The following is a 24,772-nucleotide window of genomic DNA, read 5'->3' on the forward strand; positions in this document are numbered from 1 at the left end:
ATTGGAACATCTCTAGTAATCATTATTGCTCCCATTTCCTTTTGGTTTGATCATAGAATCATAAGAGATTACTAGGCTAGCGGCTGTGGGGCCCTTACAAGCCTAGCCAAGAGTTTATCCCTGAAAAAGAAACCTCAATCAGCACCTGTCACCCCTGTCAATGTGGGACACAGGTGGAGCTCCTGGTACAAATTTGTGGTTGCCCATCCACACATCAAGGTTGTGCTTGGAGGGTCAGTGATGTACTTTGCTGGATGTGTATGGGGAGTCTAGTCCAGAGATGGGGAGGCCTCTGGGAGACAAACCTGTCTCTCCAGCAGGTTTTGTTAATGACACGTTTGATTTAAGCATTTAGATTGGGTATTACACGAGGAGTTAGACTTACGGATATGGAGCATCTGTAGTAGAGCAGGGTCTGAGATTGCCTTGTACGTGAGACACAGATCACCTCTGAGCAACCTGTATGATCCAGAGTAGAGTGATAGTGATTTGAGCCTGTCCACATAGGACAGGTGTTGGAGGCCATAGATTCTCTTTCTGAGGTATTTCTGTGGCCTTTCCAGTTGGTGCAGGTGTTTGGAGAGGTACTTACCAAACAGGGCGTTGTACTCAATTATCGGCCTAATGACGGAGGAGCACAGGTAATAACCTCCTTTTTTTATGAACCACATAAAAGGCTTTTCTGACCACTGCCGCTACATGATGGTCAAATGTGAGATTGTCGTCAATTTGTGTACCCAGGTCTCACCACAGGTTGTGTGCTTAGGGGGTTGCCGCTAATGTGGCAATCAGTAGGGGCTGTGTTTCTTCCGAATGGTATGATACATTTGTTTTGCATTTAACTTAAGGCCATGACTTGGGCATCAGTCATTTGTTGCTGTGAGACCCTCTTGAAGTATGTTAACATCATTTGGGGAGTCAATGACAGCATCCAACTTAGTAGTCTGCAAACTTGGTCAACCATAGGCCTTTTTGTCTTTGCCTGAACCTCTGAGAAGTAGATGCCAAACAGTAGGGGTCCCAGAACAGATCCTTGGGGGACACTGCTAGTGACAGGTCTCCTACTGGAGGTAGTGGCACCTATTTTGACCTTGTGGGTCATATCAGTGAGTCAACTGGCCACCCAGCTGATGAGATAGGGATTTACACCAAGTTCTGTTAGCTTTTTGATAATGCCTGAGTGGGGAATTGTCAAAGTCAACCAGGTTCAGTAGGCAAGATCTGCCCTTGACAAATCCGAACTGGGTGAGGTGAAGTGCTTGAAGATTACCTATGTCCTCATTTTTGTTTTATAATAGGCTGCTTGGCCTTGCAGATCAGACTTGTTAAGCTAATGGGGCAATAGTTTCCAGGGTTAGTAGTGGCACCACCTTTGTGCAAAGGGATGACAATGGCAGTTCTCCACTCTGCTGGAATGAAGCCTGTACTTAGGCTATGGTTGAATAGGGTGCTCAATGGCAAGGCTAGTTCTTGCTGGAGAAGTTCCAGAATACAGCCTGGGATACTGCCAGGTCCCATGGAAGCTGTGTTCTTTGCCTTGGATAGGGACTTTAACACTTGATCTACGTAGATGTGAAGTGCAGCGCAAGTATCGAGGATGTCGAATGGGCCTTTGGGGGAGGGTGAAGTTTGCACTGAGCCTATCTGCTAGCAAGTTGGCTATGTCAACAGGATCAGTGTAACTGGAACCATTGAGAACTAATCTGAACAAACCTAGGCTTTGCCATGGAGATTTCTGATGCAACTGAAAAAGGCTTTGTGGGTTAGCCTTTGTTTTGGAGGCTAGATTAGATTCATAATTGGCTTTGGAGGTTTTCACTAGTGATCTAATTTGCTTGTTGAGGTTAAGGAGGGAGTTTTTCCAATTGGGAAATTGTGCCTTTTTACCCTTTGACAACAGTTTCTTCCTTTTGTTGTAAAGCCTGTTGATAAAGGATGTCCACCACATAGGTTTGTTTACTTGAGGGGAATGTTTTAGTTCTGTTTGGTATGGCTGAGTCCATGCAGTTGTACAGGTGCTTGCATACTGCACTGGCAATACTGTTCAGCATGTTTGTCTGCATCCTCTGAGGGGGGCGGTGGTGTGAAACTACTAATGGCCCTCAATTAGGAGGTTGTAGTGAGTTTTTTAGTCTGGTTATGACTGGGGGTGGGTTGGACAGGATAGACACTTCCAAAGAGGCAGACCGATGGTCTGATCTCACCAGGGAAGAACTTACTATGGGGGTGGTGCAGCAGTCACCCATGTTGGTGAGAACCAAGTCTAGAAAGCTATCTTCCCTTGTGGGGGATGAGACAAGCTGTCTAGTGTGTTAGAAATGATGAAGTCAAGGAATCGTTAGGTGAGTGCATTACAGCAGGAATAGTTCACCCAGTTTATGGTGGGGTAGTTGAAATCACCAAGAATCAGGGTATTAGGGGTACCTTGATGGACTCAAGTAGGTCCAGGTAGGAGGAATGGCTGTCCTAAGTCATGGAAGGGGGGGTCTATATCTGGCTATAACTTGGATGGGTGTCTTGGCAATTGCACCTGGAGAAGTTCTAGTGCATCATGCTGGCAAACCAGTCTTGGAGGTGTGCTTGTCTTTAATGAAAATAGAAATTCCACCACCTTTAGTCTTCCCAACCTCATTTTAGGGTTGGAATGTGTGGAATGAGGTATAGGTTGGTAAGGCAGGGGTGCTCTCTGCAGCCTTGAAGCAACTTTCCATGACTGCACAGATGTCAGCATCTTCCAGTGCTAGGAGAACCTCCAGTGAGTGCATTTTCAGGTTAAGGCTTCTAACGTTAAGCAGCATAACCTTCAATTTGCTTTTTGATATCTTTTATGTTGAAGATTGGCCTGTGGGAAATTATCTAAAAAAGGCACAGTGGGGAGAGGCAAGAGCTTTGGCCAGAATCCTGAATCCCAGGTGTGACAAGTGACTATCATCTCTGGCAAAGCATCGAGGCCTGTCAACCATGTCATCCCAGGCAGACAGATACTGAATCCCCTTGGAGTGATACCAAAAACTAAACTAATTGTTGAAGTCAAGTATTTTTTGTTGGTATTGTGGTATCATTCTTGGTGAAGGTAGGATGCTGCTTAGGGCTAGGGTCATATCTGCCCTGGGACACGTACTCTGATATTCTGCTCAATGTCTACCCTGAAATCCTTTTCATCAAATTCACATGCTTATTATCCATATGTGTCATATGAAACGCTTCTATTTTCACCCTACATTTCTTGTGCTTTGTCTGCATCTGTAAGGTCATTTGCGTACCATGAAAATATGGACAGAATACCCATTATGATTTAAAACTTGCTACCTCCACGTACTTATACATACATTGTTTTAAATATATGTTTCTAACCTTTAGCTTACATCCACTCAATGTTTGGCAGGCTGAACTTTTACATTATCTTGTCAGATTTTTCAGAACTTTCTACTTCAGTGGAAACATTCAAACTACAAATTTTCAGATCCCACCCCCCATCCTTTTGTAGTGTGCAACAATCGCACAAAACTATGCACACTTTCAAAGTGTAGGTGAGTTGCCTGTGGTGAAAGCCTAACAGGACTATGTCTAAAGGCAAGGACTGTCGTGTGGTAAGTATGCATCCTTGTGTCTGCATTTTTGAAACCTGCAGAAAGTCATTAATAAGGCTGTAAAAAGCAAACACTTATCTTCCGTATGCAGAGAATGGTAGTACTTCCAGTGCATTCACCCCTCACTGCCAGGGAATGAATAGGCCATCTGAGTGGTCAGGAGGATGACTGATGGTCATAGTAGGATGGGACAAAAAATCCTAGCCTGCATAACGAGGTACAGGCAAGGGCACATCTACCTCCATGTATGATTGCTCCTCCAGTTTCCTTTTTCCCCAGTGGCAGAAAAAAGAAATGGGTTCAAGACCAGTAGAAGGGGACTTGATTGTTGGGGAAAAGGCGCATAAAAAATACATTCTGCTGATTTGAAATTGATTTTGAGAAAGTATCTTGAAGGAACTAGTGTGATGTAGGATGGCTAATGCTTTGGATTTCACTCTAGTAGTTCATCATTTTACTGTATGCAGTCTTGAGGGAGGACAAGAGTTTAGTAGACCATTTTAAAATAAATGCTATTTCATAATTAAGTTAGTACAAAAACATACCTACCATGTGAGGACTAAATTGAATCTTTTATCTAAGAATATACATTCAAGCAAATGGGGAGGATCCAGTCCAGTCTGAATAAAATAGTCTTTATTTTCAACCAAACTAGGAACCTTTTTCTGTATAACATCTGAGGCTTAATTCTCAACCACCCATCTCCAAAATCTGGAATACTATCTTCTACAGTGTAGAACACTTACTCTTCACTTAGGAAGCTTACATTATGGTAACTAACCATTTTTCCTGCAACAAAAATTCTTTTGATGAATTAGTGAGATTCCGTATGTATGTAATTTAATTGCAACACGAAAATGGTTGTTTACCTAGCTAGTTGTATTTCATGTCCTGCATATTACGTAGGTAAAACTAAGAGAAAACTAAAAGAAAGAATTATGGAACATGCAAGAGACATCAAACATAAAAAAGAAACTAATGCTCTCTATGTTCACAGTACTACATGTTGCAACTTTAAAAGATTCATCTTTTTCATTATAGATAGAATACACAACCCCTGGGAAAAGGAAGGTGACCTAGACAACTTATTGCTAACTAAGGAGTGCCTGTGGCAGCTTAGACTTAATGCTAGTGCCACACCAGGAGTGAATGGGCATATTAGCATTGCTAGTATTTTGAAGTATAAATCAATAAATCAATATGCATATGACTATGTCTTTAAGAGAAAATATATGTCATGTAAAACTGTGAATTGTATTGATATGCTTTTCAACTATTAACCCAGAAAATACTACACTATGAGTGAGTGGCAGAAAACACTGTATTATATGTGATGCACAAATTTTCATTTTATGTTCACTTATTAATACCAATATTGAAATACTAGTTAAAAATTTAATAATTGGTTATTTATCAATATATACATTTTAATTTTATATATGAGTTTGAATTACATTAATAAGAACATTGTTACTCATCAGTATTTTTACTATCACAAAATATTCATATTCATATTATATATTTTTAAACATGTACATATTTATTTTTATATACAATAACTGTGAATTTCAAAAGAACTATTTAAACAAAAAATATATATTTTTTATACACAATTTTTTGCATACATATATATTTTTTTATATATATATATTTTTTATACACTTTTACGTGTGAATAACTATGGACTTGTATATATATGTTATCTATATATGTAACTTACAAACTTACATTCATTTAACTATTTATATATTTACTTATGTATACACTAAATATTATTTATATACACACATTTAATTAAATATATTTATTACTATTTGTATAATGTATTTATTTAATATATTTAACACAATTGCATTATAGTAATTTATATTTATTTTTACATATATACATATTTAATACGTATTTAATATAATTGCATTATAGGCAATATTCACATATATATTTATATATATCTCTACATAACTTGATACAGCAATTTTATTAATATTAAAATAAGACATGTGGAAATACGTTGGAACACTTGTAGGGTTGGATTATTATTTTTAGTGTTGGACTCTTTTTAACATTTTAACATTTAAGCATTGTGAATTCCTATGAACTCAACCTAGTTTGCTGCTTTCTGATAGAAAGTTTTATTAAGTAGATATATATACACACATACAATTTTAAGTTTTATGCCCTCATATTTATAACGTTATTAATGGATAATCTTTACAAACTTTACATAAACCTCACACAAACCTCTTATATCTCTAAAGAACAACAGTTTGAATTAAGGGTCATTATTTAAGAAAACAGAAGAAACAACAAAGCGTTGCATAACAATTAAACAATTATCCAATTTATGTATCTAATTTTACTACCATATAAGGCTGGTGTAAAGATATGATATTTGTACTCTGAAGAAACCCGCATTATTTGGAGCGGGTGAAAGCGCTCAGTATTAGTTGTTTAAGTTGAATTATTTATTATTTTTTATCGTAATCCGTGTGAACAATAAAGCTTCTGGATACCCAGGATATCGCTTCTTGTTTTACTGGTTTTGTGGATCGTATCTATTTCACTCTAGTAGTTCATCATTTTGCTGTATGCGGTCTTGAGGGAGGACAAGAGTTTAGTAGACCATTTTAAAATGCTATTTCATAATTAAGTTAGTACAAAAACATACCTACCATGTGAGGACTAAATTGAATCTTTTATCTAAGAATATACATTCAAGCAAATGGGGAGGATCCAGTCCAGTCTGAATAAAATAGTCTTTATTTTCAACCAAACTAGGAACCTTTTTCTGTATAACATCTGAGGCTTAATTCTCAACCACCCATCTCCAAAATCTGGAATACTATCTTCTACAGTGTAGAACACTTACTCTTCACTTAGGAAGCTTACATTATGGTAACTAACCATTTTTCCTGCAACAAAAATTCTTTTGATGAATTAGTGAGATTCCGTATTTAACACAGTTATTGTAAAAAAAAAAAAAAATGTATGACAGACCCAGTCAGTGTGGGACATGGACTTTTTAGACTTAAAATGAGAAATTTTCTTTGTAATGAATACACTTGAGCTATGATTTGAGAGTTGGTGGCGTTTGAAGTGTGCTTCAACAGCTTTAACCATTCATGTGCACTCCTGTTGAGGTTAAATGAAGGAGCCTTCAGAAACCCCATCCCTGGACAGCTATAACTCTGTCTGGACAGTGAGGACAAGTGTGCAGTTATCAAATGATTATATGAGTAAACTGACTTGTTTGGGCATCTGTACTACAAAAGCAAGGACTTCAGTAGATGGAGAAAACAAAGGTTGGGGCATGCAGGGACTAAATAGAAAGTAAAAGGATTTGTGCCAGACTAGATATCACACTTCCCCCTACCTAACCCCCTTCCGCAGTCTGGTGTGGTTGAATGTCCCTGTACAAGTAGTGGGTGTAGTAGAGGGACCAGGAAATGAATGGAAAACTTGACAGGAATGAGGAACTAGCATTAGTACATGGGCCACTGCACTTGGCATTTCAGGCTTTAACCTCCATCACTATTGCCTGTTGTTCTTGTGTGGTACATGTGCCATCACTATAAACTTTAACGTCTTGATTCATTTTTTATTGTCTGAGATTTTTAAAAAGAATCATCGAAGTAAATGTGGAAGGAGCAGGAGCTAAAGGCTGACTGCATTGTAAATGCCTAGGTTCCCATGATAATCTTGGTTAAACTTATCAATTGTCTCACTTATCAGAAATGTATCCCCCTACACCAAAATCAAAAGTCTTAAGGTGATAGTCTTGGAAAAATTTGATGCCAGCAAACAAGTAGGAGCACTTAACTTTCTTCATGGCACTTGTGAACAAAAATAACCAGAAAACAAAAATATAACTTTAAATGTTAGCCATATACTGTCAGATGTCTGTAGAGTATATACTTAAATTGCTTTGAAGTACTGCCTTGAAGAAATTACTGACAGACTGCTCAAACCTGAACAAGAACTTTTTTTGCTTCACCAGTAAGTGGTCTGACTTGGTTGTGAGTTTCTTCCTTGGGCATATGATTGTAGCCATTCGCACATCAGATTGCTAAAAAAAAAATCTATCCAGAGAGCTGATAACCACATTGGGTTAATCCAAACAATTTATCATTTGTTTGACTGGCTTAGTCCCACTTGGCTAGAAGCCTCTTTTCAGGAAAGCTGCAAGATGGTATTTATACTACTAGGGAAAATTTGGCCAAGACCTTAGGGAATTTCCCCCCTACTCTTGTCAGGTGCCGTGGAATCTTTTACATCTGTCTGAGCTACCACCAGCTCATGCAGATGGGACCTCGGTTTAATGTTTCATCTTATTAATAGTAATTTTTGACCATTAAGTGTACTTGTGTTGCAGACCACATAAAGTGTTTTCCTCATGCTACCAATGTGATAAACTTAACAAAACAGAGTACCTTGCCACAAACTGTAACTTAAATTATAAAAATACCAAGTCAGAATGAGAACAAGGTCTACTAATCACTAAAATGCAGTAACATAGAAAAAAAATTATGTAAGCACTTTCGTTCTTTTATTTTCAATAGAACTTCATCAGAACTTTTAACTATATGAATTAAAGACCCATTTAAACATGAAACGTCAATCACATGATCCTATCATACCAGTCAGGTTTAACTTATAATTTAAACACATAATTAACCATTTATATTAATTTAAATAGATCCGTATCCATAAAATATAACAAATATAAAATGTGTTAAACCTTTGAATATTTAAAAAAAAAAAAAAAAAAACTGATTTCAACCCTGGAGGCTTATCAGCTTAGAAAAGGAACTCACCAGGCAGTGGACCTAACCGCCAGTAAAACTGCTTTAATCCACAATTTAAAAGTGGAAAAGGCCTAACCACTTTCATCTAGAAATGCAAGACTTAGCCTCTAAGCTATTTGCCAGAGTACTCCTTTGCATTCCAGCATGCAAGAAAGAGCACCACCACGACTGATATCAACTTTACCAAGAACAAAAAAATTAAACTTTTTAAAAGTATGTTTTAAAGCATGTTTAGCTAACGCATTATTTAGATCCTTGTTTCTAATAGCCAAGGTATGTTCATAGATTATCTGCTAGCTTCATGTTGGTTTTGCCTACATAGAATGCTGGACAGGAGACACAATAAACTAAATACATGACATCTGATTTACAAGCGTACCTACTTGTAGCTTCTAAAACTCTGCCTGAATTTTTGTCTTAAGTACCGAATGGTGGTTAGATATCGGTCGCCATTGCTTGCACAGTAGGCAACTATTAAGTACTAAAATGTATGAAATACTAAATGCTTTTTTTAGATTTTAATATTGGAATCTCCTGTACTGGCAGTTTCCAAACTGCTCATTGCACACTGCTTTGCTGGTTGTGTCCCATTTTTGCACTGGTGGTTGGGTACTGTGCCATTAATTTCCATTAATTTGAAGGGGACTGTTTGGTATTTTGTTCATATTTCCATACTTATTTTATTAAAAGGCTTTGTACAGCTCTGTATAACATCTCATTACTAGTATTCAGCTTCATAACATCTCATTACTAGTATTCTGTTGTATAGCTCCACTACACAAATGTTTTTTGTTTTGGTTTTGTTATCCAGCCATACCTTACAGCATTCAGTAGTTTGGACATTTGTCAGTTGTACGTAAAGTTATGCATGATGAAACATATTTTTGGAGGATAAGGATGATGGTGCATGGGGGAGGGGGCTACAGATGTTAGAGAAAGATCTTGAATTTTTTTAAACAGCTTTATTAAACCTTCACATTTTAAGAAATGCTAAGAGTACAAAAATATAAACAGAAAAGAATACACAGCAATAATTTTCTGTTTTCATTCAGTATAAATATTTTTAACAATTTTTATTCAGTCCAGCATTACATACATTGCTCAATTTCCCCTTAAACCTCACTCCTTATCCTGGACATCATTTTGTATATATTGCTCCCACAAATTCCATTTGTTTCTATATAATTTGATTCTTCCATTTTTTACAGTTTCCACCTGCAGTTTAATCTGCTGTACAATATATAGTACTTCAGTTACAGTTGGCTTAGATTTTCATTTTCTAGTATATTTGGAGGGGAGGGAAGACAACAGCATTTTACTTAGTAAGGAGTTAGTATGTATAGACAATTCAAATTCAAAGGATTTTGGAATTTTGAAGGAGCTTATCTTCTGCAATGCAAGTGATCTTTAAATGAAACCAATGTGGTACACTGCTGTATTTTGAGAGGGCTCTTTTTCAGGGGAGTCTGACATTACCATTTCCAAGGTTATTAATTATGCCTTATTTGTATTACTGTTTGTAGTTTTGGGGACCATTTTTGAGGGTTAACTGTATGGATGATCATTTTACAGAATTCTGATTTGAGGAGTGTATATTTTTTTTTTTTAGAAAGGAGACACTTGCCCAAACTAGACTGGTAAATCTGCCAGAGGAAAGGAAGGAGTTAATCCCATGGGTGGAGATGCATTTTCTACTGTAGACATGAAAGTAGCTCCCTGTATGAAAGGGGAAGGGAGGGCTAAGCATGTGTAGAATGGGGTTGCAGAGAGGGATTGGTGTGAGCTGCTGAACAAACCACAACCTTCTCACTGCTATCTTATGCATGTGTACAGGTGCCCACAAATATGTAGGGGTGTGTGTGCGTGTAATGAAAAAAAATGTCTGCACATCCTCTGCCCTGTAGAACTAGACTAATCCTTGTGTTTATTCTGCAGAATTCAAGTATGGTAAAGCTCCCATCTTGATTGCCACTGATGTTGCATCCAGAGGCCTAGGTAAGATAAGATTTGTTTGCATGCCTGAATAATTCTGTTCTAATACTGTTTGCCTAATTTGAGTAAGCTGTCTCTTCTCATTGCCTGGGATGTAGTGTCATCATTGGATCCACAAGCCGGATTACTCCAAGGGACATTAAGCCTTACCAGTACCCACCCTAATAAGGCAATAAAGCACCTCCTCCATTTAGGATGGTGACATAAGTTAGACCCATGGAAAATTAATGGCTACCCATTTAGTTATCAAGGTTCACTTTATGGTAGTGAGGATTTCACTCTGTTTAATATGAACATATAGTTTATTCCAGGAATAGTTTGCTTTAGGAGATCAAACAGGACAGGATGGCATATCAGAAATATAGGAGTGGTACTCACCAAGCAATCACTGTGGCCTTGAGCCAGACTTTATGCACCTTTAAGCAGACACCTGAAAGTATTTGCCACCTATTTCATGCATTTAATAGGGCTCACCCCCGCGATTGCTCATAACCCTGATGTAAATTTGTATGTATATATGAAGTTAAGGCTAGTCTTGATTTTGGTGGCCAAAGCACTACCTCCTTCAAATTGTATTGGTAACTTGCAAGTCTTGCCTGTGTTCATTGCCTTGGATATAGGGAGATCATTGAATTTACAAGACAGATCACTCCAAGGACCATTAAAGCCTTGCCAGCAGCTACCATCATATGGCACCTCCCGTCTCCAGAAGGGTTGACACAAGAGATGCCTGAGAAGAATCTGTGGCTTGACCCATCCATTTATAAAATTTCACCTTAAAGATGGCAAGGGTTTCATTTACTGGTAAAGATTTAAATCCTTAGTATAGGTGATCTGATGTCAATTTTCATTCCGTCCTCAACTAATAGGTTCAGATCCAATCCCTCGTGTCTGACTCAGCTGTTAAAAGCTTGTGGCAACCTTGAACTCTCGAGCTTCTTCCTTACCTAGAATGCACAACACTCATTACCTCTGATCTCATTTGCAGCTTCTAGTGAAAAGACGTGGTCCATTCTCTCAAGCTAGGGTGAGAAGTACATTTCAAAACTTAAAATTTGTCTTTATTTGCCTTTAAACTACTTTAATCTAAAGTTTCCTGCTTAGTAACCCTCTTCCTCTCTTCTACGTTTATCATAGACTTTAGTGCCATTGTTGGTACTTCTTTCTGTTCTTCCTTTCCTTTACATCCTCCTGTACATAAAAAAAAAAAAACTTTCGCTGTTTAAGTTTTAACTTGTTTAACTGCTACTGTTGTGCGACTGTGCTTGGCCTTTCATTTTTTTTTTTTTTTTATGATGGCTGAAAAAGAAGAGTCTGGCTAGGTTCAAAAAGTGTGGGAAGTGCAGTCAGAAGGACAGATGTCTGGTTCACACTCCTTGTGTGTTTGTGTAGATCCTCTCCACCTCCAGGAGAATTGTGCGATCTGTCACGCCTGCAATCCTAGGCCATTGATACATCTTAGGAACAAGCTTATCCTTAAGTATCTTTTGCTTTCTTCCTTTGACAAGGCTATATCTGGACCTTCCAAAGAGAAACAGAAAAAGTCAACATTTCTCCAAGTACCTGTTCAGTATCCTCCAGGTCCTCAGAAAAATCACTTGAACTTCTTCGGCTCCCACAGTTTCTTTGGATCATATGAAGAAGAAGCAGAAATTACAGGATCCTACCTTTACTTCAGATCCATCCAAGACCATATTCAAGCCCTTGGATCCGGCAGTTTCTTTGGGTCTGAAGTCTGACAATGAAAGATTCATCAGAGCTAAAGACCTCTGATCAGATGTCCTGATTACCTATTCTGCCTAGAATGAGGTACTCCCCTTCAGTGGACCTGTTCCCATGTAGAGTGCTGTCACCATTTTTAGAAAGATCAAAGTCTTCATCTGCTCTATCCACTCGTTCATCCAAAAGTCTCACTGGGGAGTCCTCAGATCCAAGTCATCAAGCACTGTCCTTTTTGGATTAGAGGACTCTGGTATCACTGGATCTGAGTTTTGCTCTGGGCTGTTCGGTTTAAATGCATCCTGAGAGCTCTGGGAGCCAATTCTATCCTGTCTGGTCCGAGGTGCTGCAGTTGAATCCAAGGGTTTCTTCGCCATCTCGGAGCTTCGGCGATAGTCAATTTGGGTCCAACTTTGGCCTCTCAGCAGTTGTCTTCTGAGGAGGGCGAGATCAGAGGCATGGCCTCTCTGATCATTGTTCCTTTCCCTCTCTAAGACTGTCTGCCTTTAGGGTTCTGGAGAGAGCCCTGTCTACAACTCAGACTCTGGCAATGCCTCCCCCTTCAGATCCTGTGTCTTTCTGCTCCATGTCTGCGCCTTGAATCTCAGCTGTCCTCTCTACAAGGACAGCCAATACCAAAACCCCAGGCTTCCCACCAGGGTTTCTCCTATTCTTCTGATACCTCCCTGGACTACCCCACCAAGGAGGTCCCTAAGAAGAGGACATGCAAGAGGAAGCATATCAATTCCCCTGAATCAGTCACTGAGGCCACAGATTTTGATGAGGGTGAAGGGTCCCCACAGTCACTTCCTGAAGATGGCTCATTCGGAGGCTTACTTGAGATCCTGAAACAGAGGTGGTTGGAAGTCCAGCAACCCTTCAGAGGAATTTGTACTTCTGGAGGCTTATGGTATCAGCCAGTCTACTACCTGGGTAGTTTCACCCACTAACGAGCTCCTAGAGTTGGTTTCGCAGTGGGCATGGAAGGAACCTGACTCCATTGAGCCCATTCCCAAAAAGCCAGATAGGATTATGACCCCTCCAGAATATAAGCAGTTTTGGTCAAAAGGTCCTCCTGTTGATGCCAGCCACTAGAAAAGGAACTTGCTGATGAAAGTACCTCTGTCCATCCTCCTGAGAAGGAGTCGCAGGTGATGGACAGATTTAGGAAGCATCTATGCTTTCGCGATCTTTACTCTGAACTACTTGGCACATTTTACTTGACTTCAGAGGGATCTTAAGTAACTTTCAGGTACCCTCAAAGGAACTATGTCTGAAGAGGTGAAGGATTAAGTCACTTCTCAGCAGGTGACCCCACAATTGATTTCCAACTCATACATGAGTTTTATTTCTAATGTGGCAAAAGGAACCTCGAGGGCATTGGGTTCAGGCATAGCCATTAGGAGACATGCCTGGATGTTTGTGTGATTTTGTAGAGCCTTAAGTCTGCATTCATCAATGTCCATTTTGACGCCTCTTTTTTGCCCCCAAAGTAAAACCTCTGCTGTCACGGTGTGAAAAGGATGGATAGACCCTTTCTGCTGTGGGTGTTTTTCCATTCTCCAAAGATCCTTTTTTGAGGAATCATCGAGGTGATGGAAAGCTGTAGTTCATAAAATTACAAGGATCTTTCCAGGACATGTGTGGAGGGTCCTCACCCAGAGGCTGATGGGGAATTTCAAATGGTAGACACCGCTCTTGTGGCAGAGGAGGCCTTGCAGCATCAAGGGTCTAGAGAATTCTTGGGCTGAATGGAGGCCTGATTGTTACCTCTGGATGCAAGTGCGGGCATACCTCAACTGCACAGATTTTCGTAGAATGTTCACATTTTTGCCTCATATTTTTGATTTTTTTCCTCATGAAATTTGAGATTTTCTGGCAAATCACTCAGATCTGAGGACTGAAGTCACTAAATGATATACATTTGTTTCAGACTTCATATCCTTCAAAAAAATGCATGCTAAGACAAATTCTGTTATTCTAGCAACTTTCTAAGTTTATAAGAGCAATGCTTAAAATCTGTACCTATTTTTGGGCCTTTGTCCCCCAATTCTGTCTGGCTCTGTCCAGATTTTTTGCACTAAGAGGTTGAGAGGTATGATTGGGGGGTTTGTCCCTGCACTGGAGAGCCTAACTAGAAATAAGATACTTGGGTGCTGAGAATTGTTTCCAGAGGAGATGTAATTCTGTTTTCCCCTTGTCCTCCAAACTCCAGAAAAATCCCCTATGTTCCACCAAGTCAGGAGGAGCACGCAGCATTTCCAAAAGCTGCTAAACAAAACAATCATCCAAAGGTGCCTCCAGAGCAGCGGAGATCTGGAACTTGAAATTCTTTTTAGTGCCAAAAAAAAAACAGGGGACTGCAGACCAATTCTGGATCTCGGCAACCTGAGCAATTTTATTCAGAAGACAGTTTCAGATGGTCACAGTTCAGTCAAGTCTTCTATTTCTGGAGAAAGGCAATTGGATGTGCTCAGTAGATCTCCAGGATGCATACTGTTATATAAAAATGAACAGATGATCCAGAACATTCCTATGCTTCCAGCTAGGCGGCAGTCATTACCAGTTCAGCACACTGTCTTTTGGTCTCCCCACACCCCCCAGGATGTTCACCAAATACACGGCAGTGGTAGCAGCTCACTTGAGACTACACGGATTCAGAGTATTTCATTACTTACATGACTGGCTCATCTCCACCCCGACCAGGCATCAGCTTGTCATGGCAAGAGGAAACGTAGTCCAGATTTGTGTGCCATTAAGCATAACCATACATTTCAAAAACTCTTGTCATCAACCATCTCAACCTAGAGAGTTCATTGGAGCGATACTCAACACAGGGTCAATAATAGCTTCTATTCCCCTTTCCAGACCTTAAGGTCAGAAGTCAACAAGATACTTTGCAGTACCACAGCCCCTGCTCGTTTAGTCATACAAGCATTGGGATAATGGCAGCAGCAATACCCCTTGTTCCACTGGCCAGATTTCACATGAGGATTCTTCAGTGAATGTTGTGGTGTCTGTGGTCAATACTTCAGCTACGTCTATCTATCCCAATTCAAATCGCCAAGTCATGCAAAAATTATCTGAGGTGGTGGACCAAGTTGGAACTACTATTATAAGGCCATCTGTTTGTCCCTTCTCAACCCATGGCCATAGTAACCACTGGTGCTTCCCAGGTGGGGTGGGGGGGCATTACCTGGGAAAGACGGTCCAAGCCATGTGGTCCCCCGAGGAGGCCAATTTGCAAATCAGTGTTCTAGAGTTGAGAGCAGTGCTTTTAGCATTGCAAGCCTTTCAAGATGCACTCCAGTCAGGAATGATTGCAATACAGACAATATGTCAGTGATTTGGTACATCAACAAGAAAGGAGGAGCCAGATCATACCCCTTGTGTCAAGAAGCACTAAGAGTATGGCAATGGGTGTTCTCTTCCAACCTCTTTCTCTTAGCAATGCATATCCCGGAAAAGACCAACATACTAGCAGACAAGCTGAGCAGGTGCATTCCGTTACCTCACGAATGGTCCCTCAACCAGAAAGTAGCGCGCACAATTTTCTGTAAATGGGGCCAGCTTTGCTGTGAGCTCTGCTTCTTCCCTAAACAAGTGCAACAGCTACTTTGCCATTATTCCCCTATAGGGGGAGTCATCAAGGGATCCTCTACTTTGATTGCCCCCCTCCCCCGGTCATTGTATGCTTATCCTCCAACCCCCCTGATACTAAAATTTCTTCAGAAGGCTGCCAGGTCGAAGAGCAGTCATCATCATTGCTCCTTTTTGGCCTCAGCAAATTTACCCAGTTCGGGTTTGTGAAAGGCAGATCATGCCTCCTGAACCTGATTGACTTCTTTGAGGCAGTCACCAAAGCCATAGATGAGGGTAAGGTGGTTCACACAGCCTATCTTGACCTCGTCAAGGCTTTCGACACCATCCCCCATTCTGGAATTATAGCTAAACTCATTAACTAGGTATAAATCCCTACGTCACAAGATGGGTTGCCAACTGGCTCACTGACAGAACCCACACTGTAAACGTTGCAGACTCCAAATCTGACCTCAAAGCAGTGGCAAGTGGAGTACCACAGGGTTCCGTCCTGGGACCTCTCCTGTTTGGTATCTACTTCTCTGAAGTACAGGCCAACACAGAAGGCCTCTGGCTAACGAAGTTTGCAGATGACTGCAAACTAGGAGCCATATTCAAGTCCCCAAATGATGTGGACATCCTACAGATGTCTCCTCACTGAGACAGATGCCCAGTGTCAGAGCCATGGCCTCAAGCTCAGTGCCAAAAAGTGGTGTAATGCCCTTTGGTAAAAACTCTGTACCCATGAACTACCACATAGGCAGCAATCTACTTAACACCGAATGCGTGATAAGAGACCTTGGGATCCAGGTGGACAGTAGTCTCTCCTTCGATAGACACATCACCACAGTAGTCAGGAAGTCCTATGTGGCACACCTAATACAAGGGTTCTCATCCAGGAAAAAAGAGGTCATTGTTCCCCTCTACTCGACACTCATTAGACCCATTATAGAGTACAACGCCCCTATTGGAATGTACCTCATAAGACATCTGCAGCAGCTGGAAAGGCCACAGAAGTACCTCACAAAGAGGATTACTGGCCTCAAACAAATGCCCTACACTAACCGCCTCAAAAAACTCCAGCTTTACTCTGTAGCATATCGCCTACTCCGAGGTGATCTCTGCCTAACATATAAAGCTGTGTCAAACCCAGAGCTGTTGGACATGTTACACCTAAAGAAATCCCAATCCCTCCGAGCTACACACTAGGGACCTAAACCTTGTCACCACAATAAACAGGACATGCTGGAGGGACAGATTCCTGTCCCAGAGACTTCCCATACTCTGGAACAAGCTACCCATCTATGTCAAGCAAAGTTCTTCATTAGCACTCTTCAAGAAAAATCTTGAGTGGATGGGAAATAGGAAATACACCCCGGGGGATCACTTCTGTGTCTCTGCTCGATAGTGGCACAGGAAAATAACTTTCTTGGGTGGCGTAAGCCAGGGAACCTTGTTGGCTAGGCTTACGTAGGCCCTTGGGCTGATAGCCTAGTGCCTACCTATGAACCTTCCTGTGGCCTTATTTGATCCATCAACCCTGGATACTGGATCCAGTTCCAGAACTTTTGTTTCACCCGACAGAAATGGTTCATCCAGATCTTTCAAAGCTCAAGCTGACTGCTTGGTTTCTCCATTTCCAGTAATAGTCAGACAACCTATGCTCTCCTCCCCAGTTCAAAGAATTGTGTTAGCTTCCATCAAACCAGCTACGAGAAAAACTAATGCTAGCAAATGGAAAATATTTTGCATTAGCTGCTTGAAAATTATATGGATCCCTTTTCTGCACCACTTTCATGCTATCCTGGACTTTTTATCTTTGCTTTTTGATCAAAGGGTCAGCTCTTCCATGGTAGAGGTTCAATTAGCAACAATCTTCAGTTTCCATGTCGGTTTTGATGGCTCTTCCCTTATTTTGCATAAACTTTGTAAAACCTTTCTACGTGGAATACTTCTGTTGAGGCCCCCAGTTAAAGATCCTCCTCCACTGTGGGACTTCACTGTGGGACTTAACTGGGGTGTACTGCAAGCTTTGGTTCTTCCACTCTTTAAACCTGCAAATACTTGAGATCTCAAATTCCTATCTTGGAAGACTTTATTTCTGGTGGCCATTACTTTGGCCAGATGAATTTCAGAAATTCAGGCTTTATTGGTGAAATCTCCATACCTAATTTTTCATAAAGATATAGTTACATTGTGAACTAATGCATCCTTTTTGCCCAAGGCTGTATCAGAATTCAACATTAAAGCAATCTATAAACCTTCCATTTTTTCCCCCAAAGTATACAAAGGCAAACATTTGTTGAATACACTAGAGGTGCATAGACAATTATGGTTTCTACTTGCACAGAACAAAGGACTTCAGAAAATCAGATCACTTGTTTCTTTTGTGGAAAAGAAATTGAGCCACGCCACTGTCTAAAGTTTCCCTAGCCAAATGGCTCACTAATTGCATTTCTTTCATTTACGGTAAATTTAATTTGCCCTTAACTAGGCAATTGCATGCTCATTCTACAAGATCCTTGGCAGCTTCCACAGCTTCTCATTCAAGAGAATCCAGAGATGATATTTGTGCAGCAGCAATTTGGGCTTCACCTCACACCTTTTTTTTCCTCTCATTACAAGCTAGATTTAGTATCTAGAAGCAGGGCATTGTTTGGCTCAATGGTGCTCAGAGATATCCTTCCTTGAGGCCACTCTGGAATTATAGTAGCTGGGGACTGTCCAATCAGTCGAGGAAGAAATGTGAATTGACAACATCAGATATAGAAATTATGTACTTACCATAACGTTCTATCTGTGTTGTCCATTTTTCATTCCTCTGCTCCCCACGCACCAACCCCATCCAGTGTTTGAAGAGCGTGTAGATAGAGCCAGTCTTGGGATCTTTATCTTGCCTCTGTAAGTCCAGATATAGCTTTGTGGTCCAATGTTTGCTATATTTCTGCTTAAAAATTTTGTCCACGAGTAAAGTGTTAAGTCTTTTCTATAATCTTCAAACAAGATCTGAGGTAATGGAGGGTGGTGCATTCTGGGTAAGGGAGAAGCTCAGGAGTTCAGGGTTGCCATGAGCTGTTAAAGCGCCTGAGTCGGATCTGTGGGATCGGATCTGAACCCATCAGTCAAGGAGGAATGAAAATTGGACAATACAGATGGAATGTTACGGTAAGTACATAACTTTTTTTATGGCACAACTGAGTTTGTGAAGATATAGGCGATCAAGGAGGACATGAATCACCACAGGGGAGTCTAACACTATATAGGGGTAGTGATTGAATTGTTTTGGTTGCTAGATGGTATTCAGGCCTTGACCTTTTTTAGTTAAGAATATCTGGGAGCTTGAGTTGTACAATGTGTCTTGGTAATTATATGCTAAGGGGCAGCATTGTAGCCAATAACTGGTCTGATGAAAAATTTTAACATTTGATGTATATGTTTTTGGATATCTGGGCCAGAAAGAAGTTTTTTTTTCTTGACTATTGTTAAAGCATGTTGGTCATAGGACAGGGAAATTGTTAATAAAAGCACTAAAATCTTTGATTACACAACAAGCCTAGAGAAGGGTAACATCTGTTATATGTCATTAAACAGCTTTGTTTTCCAAATTTAACATTGCATTTTTTAGCATTTAGTTAATTTTCTTCACAGGAGTTATTTGTAAGTCTAGAACAAGCTGCAGTGAAATGGTATCAGAAGCTGAGAACAACACCTAGCTTGCAAGTGTCATCAGACTTTGGTTAACCATAGGTTTAGATTATTAGTTTGAAGGTCAAATAAGTAGATAACCTTATGGTAGGTGTCCCGGCAGACTCCTGAGGGGCACCACTGGTTACCTTTTTGCTTTGAGATAGCTTCAGCTACATTTTGTTTTAATAACCAGTTTGCTGTCCATCCTACAATATAAAGAATTTATGCTTAGGTCTTTGAGTTTGAAAACACTAGCATGGAGAATCTTGGCAAAAGGGACTTGCTCAAGGTTTACTGTGTGAAGTGCATGGTCACCTTTCACAGCTTTTTGTGACCCTATTGAAAAAATGTTTACTAGACTGAATAGGCATGATCTAGACTCAACTGGGGAAGGTCAAGAGCAAAAAGGTTTTCACTATCCAAGTTTATGAAGTCTGATTGGGATACATTCTGTGACTTTGCAAAGACTACTTAAGCTGACTAGTTAGACATTAGTTACTGAGGTCAGAGGTAGATCTTCATACAATGGCATTATAGTGCCTCTTTTCCTTGCTTCAGGAATATACCAAGAGGAGAAGCTCTCATAAAGTGTGTTTGACTGTATTGCGTAGGCATCCAGGAATAATAATGGGGGCCTATGGACATGGTAATTTTGGCTTTGGAAGGGTGGTTATTACTTTTATGCATGGTATTCCTTGGAGGGGATGAGACTCTGGAATTTCTGTGACTGTAGCATTGAATGCATCTGCTAGTATGCTGTTAATATCCTTTTGGTTGGAGTGGGGATTGTCATGGATTAGTTGACAACATTGCTTGACAGTTTTTTTCTTAATTTACTCACATAGCTGAAGAGGAATTGATTATCTTTAGTTTTTTCTGCTGCTGCTACCAGTTTGTTTGCTTTTACCCTTCCTAATGGTATTTTTTTTTTTAGATCTCTACTAATTTTCTTGATTGAAATTGTTAGGATGGAAGAGTGCAGTTTGTTGCAGGCTTTTCCCCCCCTCCCTGGAGGTTGAAAGTAGACCACATGGGTGGTTTATTTTTAATTTTCCCATTGTGTTTGGTTATTGGGGGACTGCTTGGTGTTGTACGTCTTAGTAAATGCAAGTAAGACTGAGGTATTGTCTACAATTTCATCTGCATGGGGGCAGGAATACTGGTTTAGAATTTCAAATGCTTATAAAAACTTTTAAGGAGTTTTTAAGTTCTTAGACATGCTCACTAAGTGTTTGTAGCTTTGACAGAGAAGTCCTCTGTTTTGTGATTGTATTTGATCAGGGATGTAGCTTCAGTAGGCCTGGCACAGAAGTGGGTTGTGCCCAGGACAAGATTCAGAATATTAGGACCCATGCTGGGTAAGCTATTTGTTCAAGGGTGTTGGCATTTTTAAGTCAGTGAACTGTTGGACATATAGTGATGCGTATCTTCCAGTTAACAGCTGGGTAATTGAAATCCTCCTCCATAAGTAATGCAATTTATAGGCAGTTCAGCTACCATATTTAGTTTTTCTTAGACATCCAGAAATGTAGGAAGGAATCTTTAGTATCTGTAGTATGCTACAAAGTCCCGGTTTATCTTGTTTACAGTGATTTTGAGGACCCTAAAAAGTTTTGTTTCAGGATTATCATGAATCTGTCTGGAGGCTATAGCCCCCCGTCCTCCCATTGATACCAACTATTTCAGACTCTTTTAAGGTGATGTGAAGTTTGATAGGCTGTTGTACCTTCACTGATCCAAATAGAGAAATCTGACAATCTTCGCCTTATCCATTCTGGTGAGTGCAGTTTCAGTATGTCTGGCAATGGAAACAATTATAACAAGGACTTTGATTTGAAGCAGTCCTGTATGACCATAGGCATGCTGTCTTGACGTATACAAAGGTGCAAATGTAGATGCAAGTAGTTGTACATACTCCAGATGTGGCTGAGGTTATGTAGGTGGTTAATAGTATGCTAGTGTCTATGGACAGTGTTTGTTTGATATAGACAGATGTCCCTCCAATCTCAGTGGATAATTCCGTCTCTTAGATGGAGTTAGAAATACCTAGGAGTAGCAGATCATCATCAGTAATTAAATGTAAGGCAGTTATGTACTGCCTCACTGTGTAGTGCTAGCAGATTGGACAGGGAAGAGGTGAGAGCAGCTTGTGACTCCATGATAGGCGTTAAGATGCTACGTATATTTGTGTACATTAAAATGCCGTTTGAGGACCGGCATCAAGATGAAGTGTGAAATTAGAAAATCGGGAGTACTGAGGGATCAGGCTAATGGCATGTCAGGGAGGCAATGGAGAACAGATTAAGGTAATGTTACTAATGAACCAATTGTATAATTTTTATTTATTTCACATTTGTTAACCGGGTTGGTCCAGCTGGGCAGGAGCCCGTTTTCAGTGGAGACCTCAGAAGAAAAGCTCCAATTACAAAAACAATTGGGATAACATAGGTAACAAAACAGAGAAAGTACCATAACCAATTATAATTCCAAAACATATTAATACAAATATGACTCAAACATATTTAAATTACAGCAAGAGGGTTTTCTCAAAGAAATGAGTATATGAACCCCTAATGTTTTTTATGTACAAAACAAGTTATATACAAGTGATCAAACGAGATAAAGTGAATCAGATTTCTTGCATAGGCTTTGTAGGACGGTATAGGTGCTTTCAGGAGTTCAGAGGGAAGGAGCACCAATTGTATAAAGGGGAAATATCAGGTAGGTTCTAAGCAGAGACATGATTTAGTGTTGAAAAGATAATGTTTGAGTTACTTTTTAAAGTGTGCAGGGTGTATGATGGAGCGGATGTTCAGAGGAAGTTTGTTCCAAGTGTGGACTATAGAGCAGTTATATTGCAGTTTGCCTGTGTTGTTCTTTGGATGATCTACATTCAGAAGTTGTTGGTTAGAGGTGTGGAGGGTTCTAGAAGGGGTATAGGTAGATAAAAGAGTAGTGAGAGCTGGACAGGATGAAGGCCTGTACAGAATGGAGTGAATAACTTGAAATTGAGAAAGTAGCAGTAGTTGGGGGAATTCAAACCATTGTAATGAGTTCAGGACAAGGCAGTGATGAGAGTTGTAGGGGGGGAGTTAGTAATGAATCTTGCAATTTTATGGTAAGTTTGTTGCAGTTTGTTCATGGTAGTAGCTTGTATATTGGTTAGTATTGGGACTGCGTAGAGAAGTGTGGGCAGGAGGAAGGACTGCACTAGGGAGAGTCTAGCATTTGGAGTAGGAAATCCTTTGTTATGATAAAGCAGGCCAAGTTTCTGGTGTGTTTTTTTTTTTTATTCCTTCCAGGAAGTGTAAGTTAAATTTGAGATAATCTATAATGATGCCTAACAGTTTAGTGTGTGGTTCAGGTTTTATGATTGTGTTGGAGGATGTTATGGTAAATGTAGATTTGTGATTGGAAAAAGAGTGAGGAAGAAAGAGCAGGAGCTTGGTGGTCTTAGGGTTAAGGGTAAGCAGATTGTCAGATAGCCATTTCTCTGTGGATAGAAAGGAGGTTTGAGTAAAGGTGAGAAGGTCTGTGATACTACTGGAGATTGAGAATGATTTGCCTACTATTTGGCTTTCATACAAGTTTGTATACTATTTAGGGTAGTGAAATATCACTGAGTAAAGATTAGCAGCAATAACAAAAGGAGAGGTTAGCAACTGGCAAACCAACAAAAATAGTGATCTGTAAATATAGACAGTTTGAGAAGGAAAAAAAACAAAAGCCATCTAAAAACAAAACCAGTATAAAACCAGTATTAACAGAGCAAGAGAAGCATTACCTTGTTGCCAACAGTTGTAACAGGTGAGACAAATGCAAAATACTCGTGGATGTACTCCCTTGAGTGGATGTGGATGGACAAGTATTAATAGATGACAAGTCAGCAAGTCACTACAGGATAATCTGCAGCTGGCATAGGATTAGGCAGAAGGGTAAGGGTAGTACACAGATATTGCATCACAAATGTTGCACAGGTATAGAAACAACACACAAATGGCCAGCACTAAGGTGTAAAAGTCAAAAAAGACTCAAAATGCAGCCAAATAGTAGGCAAATCATAGATGTTCCATCGTGTTACCCTGCTGCAGTCATCACACTTGGGTTATCCTGCCGTCAGGCGGTCCCACAGTCGGCCCGAATTCCAAAGTCTTGGTCTGGCGTCGGTTGCTTTCGCTTCTTCCCTGACGTCAGTGCGCCAGGGGTATATAAGAGGCATCCGATGCCATTTTCTTCAGTCTTTCTTGCTGTGCGGTGCCCGAGGCAGAAGCAGTTCGCAAGTGCCGGTCAGCCGACACCTGAGATTTTCGAGTCGAATTTCAGTCCGAAGTCTTCAATAAAGCTAAGTACCCCATTGGGGAACCTTTTCTTGCCTCAGTCCAATGTCAGAAAAAGTTAACAATTGCATTTCTTGTGGGAAGCAAATACCTCATAAGGACTTCCATTCTTATTGTATTCCTTGCCTAGGCCCAGACCACGACGTCACAGGTTGTCAGTTTTGTGCTAGGTTTAATAAACAAACTATCAAATGCCGTTTTGACTTCGCACGACATTACTTTGGTAGGAAATTTAATTATGTCATGCCGTTGGAGCAGCCGACGACCGGCATGCATAAAAAAACTCAAGGATAAGGACAGGCAGCCTAGGAACAAGCCAGACTCCGAGGCCTCTGCTGGGCCTGTCGCCGGTTCTCCGGTTTTCAGTGAGGCGCCTACGCAGCCCTTGACGACCGCAGAATTGGAACCCCAGACAGCTTTGGATTCTCAAATGGAGTGTACTAGGCCATCGCAGCCATCTTCATTAGGCCCTTCTGACACCGGAGCAGAAGGAGATCCCGGTGCAGTAGAAACATCTTCGGTTGCAGAAGGCGTCTTCAGACAGACTACACTCACTATTAAATCTTATGCTAAGCTTAAAACTCCATTAAAACCAAATAAGACTGTACATCAGTCTCCAGTTCAAGGCCCCATGCCTAAGAAACAGATGCTTAAGATGGCTGAAGATTTGATTACCCTAATCAGGGGTTCCCATCCCCCTCCAGATAAAAGACCAAGACAAGAGGAGGATTTTGCTTCCTCTGACCAGGTTTCAATTTCCTCAGATTCTTCTGAGGAACAAGATTACGCTTTTTCCCCTTATGAAGACTCTGATGCTGAAGACTCTATTCCATCAGCATCTCCCCCTGAAGACTACTCCTTTGGGGAAACATTACATACCATGAGGGAACATTTCCACTGGGAAGACCAAGACTACTCTGATTCTAAGAAAAGGCTCCGAGAGTTCCTTTTACTACCCCAGCACAGACCACTTGCTATCCCTCCAGTTTTAGACATTGTGGATGATGTTTACTTGGAGTCTAGTCTAAATCCAGACTCTCTACCTCCTGCTCCAGCCAAACCA

The 24,772-nt window shown here is 40.4% G+C and overlaps 1 protein-coding gene across 1 annotated transcript in view; it reads left to right on the forward strand.

Annotated features, from left to right (window-relative positions):
* LOC122808477 (probable ATP-dependent RNA helicase DDX5) overlaps positions 1-24,772 on the forward strand; it is a 710,554-nt gene that overhangs the window by 503,657 nt on the left and 182,125 nt on the right. Inside the window, exon 13 of the mRNA XM_044079433.1 lies at positions 10,331-10,390. Within this exon, the coding sequence (XP_043935368.1) occupies positions 10,331-10,390 (60 nt within the window). The remainder of the gene's footprint in view (positions 1-10,330; positions 10,391-24,772) is intronic.

Source organism: Protopterus annectens, chromosome 8.part0 (assembly GCF_019279795.1).
Source record: "Protopterus annectens isolate FY-2018-M chromosome 8.part0, PAN1.0, whole genome shotgun sequence".
In the NCBI taxonomy this organism is placed as follows: domain Eukaryota; kingdom Metazoa; phylum Chordata; order Ceratodontiformes; family Protopteridae; genus Protopterus; species Protopterus annectens.